Below are 12259 nucleotides of genomic sequence, written 5' to 3'. Positions count from 1 at the left end.
ACACACACACATGCACACACAGCAATGTGTCTGAATGGTGGCATTATCATGAATAAACACACCTGCACACCAGCAAAAAGACCCAAAATGGATGCCAATCCAAGATGAAGCTTCTGTTTGTGCTGATCCAGCTGTTTTTACAGATGTTCAGTGGATTTTAAGCACCAGAGTTACTCCTAAATTTAAGCCGTGTGAGTTAGGCAGTAAAATAAAAACTAGTTTACTACATCTTATACAAAGTACAAAAGGGAAAAGAAACAGCAAGCTAGTCATTATCTCAGATTAAGCCCAGACGAGGCAAAGCAAGAGTGATTTTAAATGCTTTTAAATCAGCTTTGTGTGATCATTATCTCATACTGCATGGTGTGCAGTGTAGACATAAATCATATGATACACAATAGAGACTTAATTACAAGTTAATTTAACTTACATAAATAGTTCAGCAGCTATAGATGCCACGATTCATGGCTACACTGTCAGGATCAGTCACAACTGAGCAGTGACCTGTTGTCTCTGCTGCCCAACAGCCTTCAGAAGCCGTTCAGATGGAAAGTCACTGACAGAAACGTGTAACAGAAGTAAAGCTAACTGATGGCCTGAAAATAAGCTGCTGTAAGGATTTCTCAGTTGTTTCTACATGGCAAGTTGGTATCTGCTAAAATAAACATACAGTAGTTCCGGTCAACAGTTTAATATTAGTGCTCAGTATTAGGTGGCAAGTAACCATAGCGACAGTACTTGGGATTCTCAAAAGATGGTTATTGGCTACGTGATGCCACAAATATCCAATACTCACAAAACGAAAGTGCACTATTTTGTCCAATAAAGTCTGTAGTTCCCTAAGTTAAGGCCCACAACTGGTCGGTAAAGAGAAGAGAAGAAGAGAGTTCCACCTCAAAGCTTTTCTTACAGTGATGTCTGAGATGTCTTCATGCGGGCACGAACACCTTTGAGCTGAGCTGTGACTGACGAGGTGAGGCTGGCAGCCAAGGTGCAGTGACGCCACCAACAACAGAGACAAAGAGGAAAGCAGTGAGACAGAAAATCTCTGCTAAGTATCCATTAGGTCAGCGCTGCTTTTCCATGATGGCTTTACAAGAACACATCAGGGCTGAGATGACGACAGGTAGGATGTTTGCTAATTTGGTCAGCAAGCAGGAAGTGCTGGATTATTAACAGTGACAAGTTTTAGGGAAGAAACTTTCCCAACTTTACTGACTTGCAACACATAAAATATAAGAAAAGTTCTGTAAGCCTTGCAGGAGTTTGTATTGGCACAGTAAAATGTAAGTGACAGATACGGTGCAAATGAAAGAAAGGCTGATGAAAGAATCAAGTCTCTCTTTCAATCGTTGTCTCACTCATGGGAGTCCAACTTTGTTATTTTACTGTGAGTTATTCTTGTTTCCACATCCAGGCACACCATTTTTTGCTGCATACACACATAAACTACACTTACCATTAATCTATCCAATTATTCTCACTCAGCCTACAGCATTGTCCATGTGAGCGTGTTGGTAAGCTACACTTGTGTAGTTTTGTTTCCATGCCTGTCTTTGTCCGTCTGTTCGTCTACTCACTGAGCCCCAGGGAACTTTAGCTGTCTGGTGCAACGTTCCCAGGGGGAAGACTTTGTTGGCTGCGCCACCAGAGGGGGATGATAGTGGCGGGGGCGAGGAAACCGGGGCACATTTCCTGTGGAAATGGGGTTATCACTTCACCAATTACTGTTGCAATTACAGCGGTAGGCCTGCAGAAGCCTGGGAACAAAGCCTATAGGCATACAGATGGGCACTTGTGAAGACGTGCACAAAATCATTTCTGACACACACGTCGCCATGCATACGAGAGTAAAATCTCACTGTCTCTTATGCCCAGATCACACCACATTACATTGTATCTTTCTTTCAAGATGTGTGTGTGTGTGTCTGACTGTGGGTGCCTTCCTGCTGCGACATGTCAGAGTACACATTGAACGCGTTGAACAATCGTCCAAAACTCTGCCATGCTGCCTTTCCTCATGAGAGGGCCCTAGATCCAGAAAATGTTGTCTAAACACAGAAAGCTCATTTTAGTTCCAGAGACTTCAGATCGGACTTTTTTTAAATAATGGGAATTATTTTGTGACCTCTCAGATCTATCCTGGGGACCCCTGACTGTTGTAAGGCTTCTGTCCCTATAAAATAAAAAAATAAACATAAATATAAAATCATTCATCGATCACAAATAATAATAATATAATCTCTACTCAATGCTTCCTAGTTTTCCACATGCAAATCTTCTCACACACTAAAAAAATATGCCCACAAACACACACACACACACACACATCACATCACATACCACAGCAACATTATAGCCAAACGCACTACAAACTACGTCTGGACTGTGTCACCAACAGACCAGACCCACGTGGATAGCTTGACCTTCGACCTCAGTGCGTATGATTATTCATCATCATCAGACTGCTCGGCCTGCTGCTGCATACACACACGAGAGTCAATTCACTGTTTACTTTTTAATCTAATTTATTTTTTCATCTTTATTTATCTAAGAAGGTTCACTGAGAACACTCATTGTTTTCTAGGCTTCACGTTCACACAGTTACATACGGTCTCATGTGGGAGCCGCCCACTGGAGAGCAGTGCTTGTGGTTAAATGCTTTGCCCACAGCTACACAGGCAGATGTTCTTGATGAGGAGCAACAGCTTTTTCTCGCCGTGATCTTTCAAATGGATTGTAGAGTATGAGCACGCAATATTCATTACTAATCCTAATTAAAAAAAAGACCAGTCACCATCTTGTCTTCAACCAGTAGTCAATGTCGGTTTTCCTTAAGGTAATATTTCTCTAACTTCAGCCAAGTAAATTGGTGTGTTTCCATCTTACCAATACGCTCATATGCTGCTGTAAAAAAAACTTCTGCAAACAATAACCTCATTTGCAACAAAAACATTGTATCATCTCACGCCTGAGGTCAACTTTTTTTTTTCCCAGTTCCAAGAAAGATTCTGCTGCTCCCCTTACCGAGAAGTTTCGCAAATGTTATTGCAATCCATTCATAATTGTGTAATGTAAGTAGTGGTGTAGTGTAAGCGTAAACATAATCTCTTCGACAAAAAATATAATCAACTTGACTTCAGAGCCAGTCAGTACCACATCTGTCCGTCTTACTGGTGAGTTTTGAGGTTTAAGTTGACTTACCCAAGAGGAAACAATAGCTGTTAGTGGCCTGGACTGGTCATAGATACTCAAGAAAATCACTCCAGACTAGTGAGTAATTTAACTATATAAGAGTTAAATCAACACTTTGCTGGAGATTCTGTATCTGCACACCCATTAGAGAGACTGCAGTCTTTAAATTGTCTGTGGCTTCTACTTCTTGGCTCAGCCTCAAAGCATGTTAGACATATGGTATGCGTCATGGACATTTGCTTTGCCAAATGGGCAATAACAATATCTCTACATCTTAAAAATGGGCGACCATAAAAAAGTAGCTGTCCCGTGAAGGTTATGGATACTCATGTTGTCTACAGTGAGTCCAGATTTACATTTACAATCAGCTTTGAGGGTGAAACTTATGACGAATCACTACATTAAAGCCCGACCAGATGATAAAAACTACTATCTGTCACTGTACATCCTCTCTGTTTTCAGATAAGTCCTGGCTCTATTTAAACAGGAAAAGGAAGTCTGACTTCCAACCTTTTGTGGCACTTGTCTGATCTTTCCATCACTGACAAAACAAGGAGAATCAAATTCTTGTGGCTTCTTCTTGTTTACGCAGACATGGGGTCGTCAGATCGCTAACACCAGGGGTTATTAAGGATCAGATGTTTTGTGACCATGTGTCCATGTGCGTTTGACTGGAGTCTACTAGCTGCCAATTTCCTTTAAATCATCTTAAATATATCGATAAAATTCACTTGCTTCGCAATCGTTGTATAAAAAGTGACAGCTTGAATGAACCTCTGATTATCGGATATATGTCTACACCTTCACACTCTCATATCCTGCGTCTCCACCCTGTCCTAATCTACAGCTAATGAGGTAAACTACTGGTTAGAGTTGGTCTCAGCACTGTTGATCCCGTCTACTTTAGGCTTCCAGCTGGCCAAAAGTCAAGTGTGTCTTTGTGGATTAAATTTCCTCATGCAGCTAAAGCGAAAGGAATGCAGTGAGAAATATATGTATGCACAAAGCTGAAAAAAGAAACAGACGTCCACTTCAGAGTTACTAAAACTTTTTCCGGCCAATATGACTTAAATTATACATTTAAGCTCATAAAAAAAAAACAGTTGGCTACTTTCTTTTTCTCGTTTTTACTGCGTTGGACTTAAATCCCCTGGCCACTTGTGCACAGCACCTGAGTAATAGGAGGGAAAACTTTTCTTGTGTGTCTTTAATGTTATATAGGTAAGAAATGCTGACACACAGTAAGAGCCAGGGAGAAGAGGTGAGAAACTCAGCTCTAGATTATTGACAGCAGAGCAGATTGGAACAAATGAATACTTAAGGGAAATGGTAGAAATATGAAGCTTGAGGTTTTTTGCTTAATTACAGGCTTCAGGCTAAAGATAGCCTCTAATATTAACACCAGCAACCTCTCAAGGGTAAATTTACAGCATGTCCACTGTTGTCAGGGGCTGTTGTTGCCAAAACAAGGGTGTAATTAGACTCCTTTCACCGTCTCTGTCCAGAGAGAGGAGAAAACCCCCAAGTACCAAGCCCCTTAATTGAGGGTTTTTATGTCTTAGTGAGGACCTAAAGTTTGGCTGCAAGAAAATGTTGTCAAATCCTGAAAATATGCTGGGAAATTTACTTTAAACAGAAAAAACCTGCGTTACTGCTATACTTTCACCAAATTAGTATTCAAACAACCTGCACAATAAGGTCGTCTTCCAGGGGAAACAGCTGCCTTACTTGAGTTTTTTCTATAGTGTGGGATGAGCAAACAGCTGCCGTTTGACGTCAATAGTGACAAGCAATGGTAGCGCCACCATTGGGGACTGCTTCCATTAAAATTAATAATAGAGAATAGCCTGATTCTGTGCCAGATAACCGTCCCAGTGAAATCCACATCTCAGCAACATCCCAGCCCTGAGCCTGAAAAGCACTGGCCTAGATAGAAACAGATCTGAAAGAATAAATGAATAATGAAATATCTCTTGATTTTTAATATCACTCTAAAGGCTTTTGTGCTTTATTAGTACACAGAGAGAAGAGAAAGGTGAGCGTGGGGAAAGAGCAGGAAGATGTACAACATACACCAAGAACCAGGTTTCACTTCTCAACCTCAACACCACAAAGAAATGTATTAACATACAAGGGATCAGATAAAACTGGGGATTAATATAGACATCCTGGTACATGCAGCTGCTCATCTGTTGAGAACAGTGTAAGATTATAGTTTTATCTAAGTGCAGGTTTCCTGGACAAGGAGAAAATGACAAGCTCTTTGAATCAGTCCATCCTAAATACTGTATGACAGAACATACAACTGCCAAAGAAACATGCAGGAAAGATGAACATCTTAAAACAATTTATTTCAAAGTTTAGGTTTTCGCTAGCTAACCTAGAGGCTATGAGGAGAGCGCTGGAGCAGCAATAAATTGTTATGATGAGGTTGACATTTTTGACGTAGCCTTTAAAATTCAATTAAAACAGCTGAAGTGTTGGGCTAAATACCATGAGTGAATAAACATTCAATCCCCTTTACAGTGAAAGGGATTAAAGTTGTACCCGCATTCATTTTTAACCTGGCTTAGATGGAGTGCAATGGTGGCCAAATCAGCTGACTGCTTTTGGTTTGTGTGTCTGTAGGCCACACAGCTACACAATAACCTTCTACTTTATTGAAAACAGCCGGCTCGTCTGGGTTTTCTATGAACTGTTTATGTCTCCTTAAATTTCCGTTTTGTTGATGGGGAAGTCTGGTCAACAGCTTGGCATAAGGCTTCATAAGGTAACACCATCCAGATATGAAAGTACTTGAGGATATATTCAAACTGCTGCTTCTATTTATGGAACATATTTCTTTCTCTGAAGATATCTAAATTGAATTTTACAAACACATGAGCAAACATGCATCTAGACACTAATGAACTAATCTACTGTGCAGTATAACAAAGCAATTTGCATGCTAATAGCATGAAATTGAAAAGGACTCATTTACATTTACATTATAATTTGGGCATATGTCCAAAAATACACTGCAGGGAAACAGCAGGACAAGTTTAAATGCCTGGATTATAACCAGCGCAAGCAATCAGCAGTATAGAGGTCAAAGGTCAAAGACAATGTCTCCATTCATACCAAACAAACCCATATGATTCAATTCAAATATTCCCCAGTGACTGATTAACATTAAATGTCTATCGCAAACCAATTCACAATGTGAATGTTGTATGAATAAAACATGACTCTCCATGTGGGGAAACGGGTTCACACTGACTTAATAAACCATCCAGACCTCTTCTGAGCCGTTCATGGACTTTTATTCTGTGATTGTGATGATGAATCTTTATATTCTCATGTGACAGTTATGAGTTTATGAAGTAGCTGCAGGTGGGAGTGTGACAGCAGTTATGGTGGTTATGGTGTTTGTATTCAATGAGTATAGGTATAGTGCCTTCCAATAAATATGCTTTTGTATGTTTACATACTCGTTTATCTGTGTATGTGTGTAACTTTGTATGACTATGTTTGTTCAGGTACACTATGGTACTTAGTATGGTACTGAATGTATTATTGAATAAAGTGTGTCCAATGTGATTAGTTCAATAGCTCTGTGTGCAGTATGGCTCTTTACATGTTTCAGCTAACGCTTGAGGGAAAGTGTCCCTTTTGTGTGTGTGTGTGTGTGTGTGTGTGTGTGTGTGTGTGGTAGAGAGATGGTATCACTAACTGCTATCTATCATCAAGAAAATCACACTGCCCTCCACTGAATGGCTGGGATAATGGACTCATTAAACCCGACTGTATGTGTGTGTATATATGCCTTCTACTGCATATGGACAACATGAAGTTTGAGTGAATAACTGGGATAATTTAGTCATTAAGAGCGAGATGGGGAAATTTAGGAGGTAATCAGGCATGTATTTAAGTATTTAAAGCTGGGTTTTTTTGTTTCAGACACATGGAGCTGTCTGGTCAGTCAGTCTGATTACACTACACTACAATCAAATCAATCAAACCAATCAAACCAATGTCTGATTACCTCTTTCTCTATCAGACCTACAGCTCTGAATGTTGAGTATTTTAACTGGCGGGTCTGTCTGGTTCTGATGTCAGTTTCATCTCCACTATAACCCCAATATCTCCACTATTTAAGTTTATAAGCTAGAAGAACAGCAGATGGGAAAATGTCATTCCGTGTCGCAGCAATCTGCTAATTTGTATTCACTGTTTTTGCAGTTAATTGTACGCAGTGATTTCGTACAGCACTCACGAGAGACACATTTTAAAAAGAACTGTCAACACATCCCAAGTTGCCCTGACTTTTAGTCCCTTGTCAAGCTCCAACGACACTGGATGTCACTTGAATCATTTTCTCAGATTTGACAAAGCTCCTCTAGAGCCATAGAAGACATTATACACATGTTTCAAAGGCTGAAGAGTACTCCCTGTGACATGTAAAATCAGTGAGACGATACTTTGAACAAAAAGCTAAATGTTTCCCCAAAGATGTATTACTATATTTTATTTTCTGTGTTTTTCTGTCTCTTTAAGATTTTTTCAAAACTCCATTTTGCGCATTGCATTTTAGGACATTAATACAATCAATAACAAATACAAAGTGAATTAAGTCTGCTCACTGACATCTTACTGAGTGAATATATTCACAGTTTTGCATTTTTCTTCAGAGTGAAATGCATTAGATACCTTTAGAATCAGGACATAGCTTCAGTCTGATGAGAGCCTCCCTTCAACTGGTGGGTTTAAATAAAATAGTTCACTGCTGCTGGCAGGTGAAACCTTTCTATGTCAAAAAAAGCCTCATTTTCAGCTTGATGGATTTCAGAGTTTTTACAGTGTGGTTTTGAACGTGTTTCAAAAGCACCGTGGTTGGAGCAGTTTCTCAGCCAGTGGAGGATATTAAAATGTGAAAATCATCTAAATTATTAGGCTTTTAGTCTGCAGAAGTGTACATTGCACAGGTTTTAATTTTCCAGTATCATGCATTAAAAATGTTCTCACTCCTACGGATTGTTTGCTAGCATGAGAGTGGCACAGCTCTATTACAGTACTGTGAGTTAAACTGATGTGTTCATGAAATATTAACTGGTCATTTCTGTGTTTCACATTGGTTAGTAGATCCTCATACTGTTCTTTTCATCTTCTGTGGCTGTTGTCTCATTGTCATCGTTTTTCTTGCTTTCCTCATCATTTTGCTGCTGCATCACTTCAGTTAAATAACTGGGATGTTTTGGGTTTCTACTTCACTGCTCTTTATAGTAGCCCATTTTCTTTAAAAACAGGAGGAAAAATACTTCTCTTAAATGTCAGACTCTACCGGTTTTCGAATTAGTTGTCAGCTACGAGTTCAACAGACGAAAGACAGTCAAAATGTGCAATGGCTCTGAACTGCCGAACTACCTCAGAGTCAAAGTGTTTAAGTGGAACTGACATCCTCTTCTAATTACAGCGATTCCACGACAAAAAATCTCCTCCATCTGTCTCAGAAAATCCTCCGTGATGATGACAAGGGAAATGACCACAGCATGAAGCTCCCACAGAGCCACGCACACACACACACACACACACACACATAAAGGCATTGTAGTGGACATGTAGACCACTGCAGTCCCTACACACATCACATCATACATTTTGTTTTTGTTGTCTTTCCGAAGATGAGCACTGTAGATATACAACACACACAAACCTCTGTGGTTCAAAGACATGAAGAACACACAACAACAAAGGCGGAGGTGGGCAGAGATCCTGGAAATGAAACAGCTCTATTTCGATACACACACACACACACACACACACAAACTCATATCTTCAAATGACTTAAACAAAACTACATGCACATGTACCCACACACACACATACTAACAGGCATGTAGCTCGTGCTCACAGAGACACACACAAACACACTACTTTAGCAGCTCTTCCCATTTTCACATTCAGATTTCATTAGAGCTAAATTCCCACCTGGGAGAATCCAACAAGGTTTCCCTTCTCCCTCTCTCTGTACTTTCTAGGTCACGGATGGTCGACTTCAGCCTTATCACATCTACTTCATAGACCCTTTGTGTTTCGGCTTATGTAAGGATGTGTAATCAGTCAGTTTCTTACTCTACGGTGTCTCTGGTAAACATGATTAAAGGGAAATGAGTTTATCCCACCCTAACTAAAGGACTGCATGCCTCAAAAAAGCTTTTAATTTGAGGACAATTCACTGTAAATATGGCTGAGAAGGCAAAAGATCAAATCCCAAATCCTGTGTTAATTAGAAGATGCACATCTTTGCTTTCTCATTACTTTTGACCGTCACGTTTGTTATGCCCCAACAACAAAACAGCCAATGTGGGTCTTAAATCCTGCCCGGTTTGGGGGACACGACTGATGGGGCTTAATGCTTCAGGACATCGCAGAGAGCCTCAAACACAGTGTCCATCAAACCTTCCTCCTATTCTCCGGTGAGGCAAACCCCACCCCACTGCTGCTCCCACAAGGTTACAGCAAACACCAACAAATAGAGGCTTGTGCAGCACTGCCTCACCCCTTTAAAAGGACCCGCCGACTCCAATTCAACCATGCGTGAACCTACTAATGCGAGAGACTGCGCTCCTTTCAACGCTGGCATCTTGATTCAACAACATGTGTTTATGCAACGAGCTGCACAATGGCAACTAACAAGTGCATGAAGAGACAGAGGGTGAACCACACTAGCATACCGATGCACAAATGCGTTCTCCGCCACAGTATATGAAAAATAAATGGCTGGAATTTCATATTTTACTTGAAAGAAGTTCAAGTTCCTTTCCTTTCCCCTTTTTGAGGAGGTGCTGTTGTGTCTGTCTGCGGGCTTTTTCCAGCAACCTCTGCATGGATTTTACTGTGGTGGACAGATCGGCCTGGGGCCAAGAAATAATTAATTTGGTGCTGATCTGGATCTGGGAATTCTGCCATCAGATAATTATTTCTTTGTTAGCCATAACTGAAAATAACAGACAGAGACACTTGATTTCGAATCCTGAGGGGGCGTCTGAGCTGTCAAGAAGTCAGTTTATGACAGGGAGGATGTATTTGGGTGTGAAGCTTAATTGTCAAATTGTTTCAAAGAAGTTGGCAACGGATTTGATTTCGACAGGAAATTAATCGCAAGCCAATAAAATAGCCCCCCTATCTGCAGTCTTGTTGCTATCATTATGCTTTGTATCTGCTTTGGAAAATATTAATATTGCTAGCACTTTAATTGATATTTCAGCCAATTAATTTCTGCCAAAGAAGCTGTAAGTAAAGGTCTTAATGGATGATTCCCGTTTTTTGTTAATGCGTGGGATAAAGAATTTAAATAGGGAAGAAACATAAGAGGTCTGACGATCAGAACTCAAAGTTTTGCCCAACTTATTTGGAAGAGAAAACAAAAGTAAAAGGTCTAATTATCATTAAACTGCCCATTGTCAACATCACCACAGATTATACCCCAGCTGCTCCTGGTTCAGGTTTGACATACGTTACTTGATATAGTTGTTTTTCAGTGTAATAGGAGAATATTAGCAACAATTCAGGTGCACTCACTTTCTGTGTCACTTACAAATAAAGTGATTGTGATGTAAGTGTTGGCTTGTTTACAACCTGTCTGTCTGTTTCCAGATCTCAGAGATTACTTTGGTGAGAATGTTATAATAATTAAAAGGAATGATGGACAAAACTATGAAAATGAGTACCAAGTTAGACTTAAGCTGTTTTATAGCCCTGCCACCCTTACTGTAATACACTGTAACCGTTTAAAATTATGAATATGTAATATGTAATCAAGCCTGTGTTGGACAGACAAAATGAGCTCTTAAATTATTCCCCTTCGGAACAGACCTCATGGTAAGAGTAGAAAGTGAGGTGGGCGGCGAAACTTGACTACTGGAGAAAGATTAACTCAATACAGGTGATTACAGAGATGGAGGGAGAGAGGCAGTGTGGGAAAGAAACAAAAACGGCAGATCGAGACAGGTAGAGGAACAGAAAGGCAAAGGTATAATTTGTGCTGCACATATACAGTGCGTGGGCATTAATAGGGCAGGAAAGAAAGAAAAGTGAAAAAATGGAGGCTGTGTGTGATTTCTGTAACCTGCATGTGCGTGACTGTGTAGAGAACGAGACAGATGTGTTAGACAAAGTGAAGACAGACTTGAAACACACACAAAAAAAAGAAAAAGGTTGACTCTTACCGGAGTGTGTGAACTGCAGTCTTGGTTGAGATGCTCTCCATGCCCCCGTTAAGGTGGCCCCGAGGTGGGCTAGCAGGACCACTGTCACCGGCCAACACATCCTCCTACTTATCACACACACACACACAAACACACGCTGAGTCCAAGTGTGAGTTCAAATCTGCTGAATTCTGAACTAACAAGTGCCAACACAGTTTCAGTCAAAATCTCAGTGTTGCATTCAGGTGAAGTGCTGAATCCCAAACACACACACGCAGGGATACACACTCTCAGCCCAAAGTGTTGCACTGACTTTAAGTCCAAGTCACAGGGATGCTGAATCCAAACACTCTTACAGTCCAAGTGAGTCGGGGCTTGAGTAAGTCCAGATCCTGAAAATAATTCACCGCTCCTCGCAAGAGGGTAACAGCACTCACACACACTTTACCATCTGTGTGTTTGTGTGTTTATATATATTTTTTTAAGTATGTGTGTGGGCTTCAGAGATGGAGGGGAGAATGTATTCCAAGAAAAAACTAAGTCGTCTCTCTGCTGCCTCCTCACAGCTTGACAGCTCTCTTCTGTTCTGTCTCTCGTCCCCGCTCCTCTCTGCATGTGACTGCTCTCTCTCTCTCTCTCTCTCTCTCTCTCTCTCTGGGAGGCGGAGGGAGCAAGATCCAAGATGGTTTTGGCCAGCCTGCACACACACACACACACACACACACAAATGCAGGCACGCACGCCTATTCACTGCTCTGGAAAACCTAGTTAAAGTGGAAATGAGAGAGACAAATCAGCTTTCATCTTTATTCCCATTTTTCTCACTCTCATTTTCTCTGTCTCTCACTCCCCCTCTTTCCCTCTTTTTCCTGTTGCAC

The 12259-nt window shown here is 40.7% G+C and overlaps 1 protein-coding gene across 1 annotated transcript in view; it reads right to left on the bottom strand.

Annotated features, from left to right (window-relative positions):
* Positions 1–11963, bottom strand: part of sema3h (sema domain, immunoglobulin domain (Ig), short basic domain, secreted, (semaphorin) 3H) — a 52634-nt gene extending 40671 nt beyond the window's left edge. The window contains exon 1 of the mRNA XM_035657195.1: positions 11403–11963. Within this exon, the coding sequence (XP_035513088.1) occupies positions 11403–11502 (100 nt within the window). The 5' untranslated portion in view covers positions 11503–11963. The remainder of the gene's footprint in view (positions 1–11402) is intronic.
* Positions 11964–12259: the final 296 nt, after the last annotated feature.

This window comes from Morone saxatilis, unplaced genomic scaffold (assembly GCF_004916995.1).
Source record: "Morone saxatilis isolate NCDOM2014 unplaced genomic scaffold, NCSU_SB_2.0 Contig15, whole genome shotgun sequence".
In the NCBI taxonomy this organism is placed as follows: domain Eukaryota; kingdom Metazoa; phylum Chordata; class Actinopteri; family Moronidae; genus Morone; species Morone saxatilis.
The sequence above is the reverse complement of the archived record's forward strand: the minus strand, read 5'-3'. Positions and strand labels throughout refer to the sequence as shown.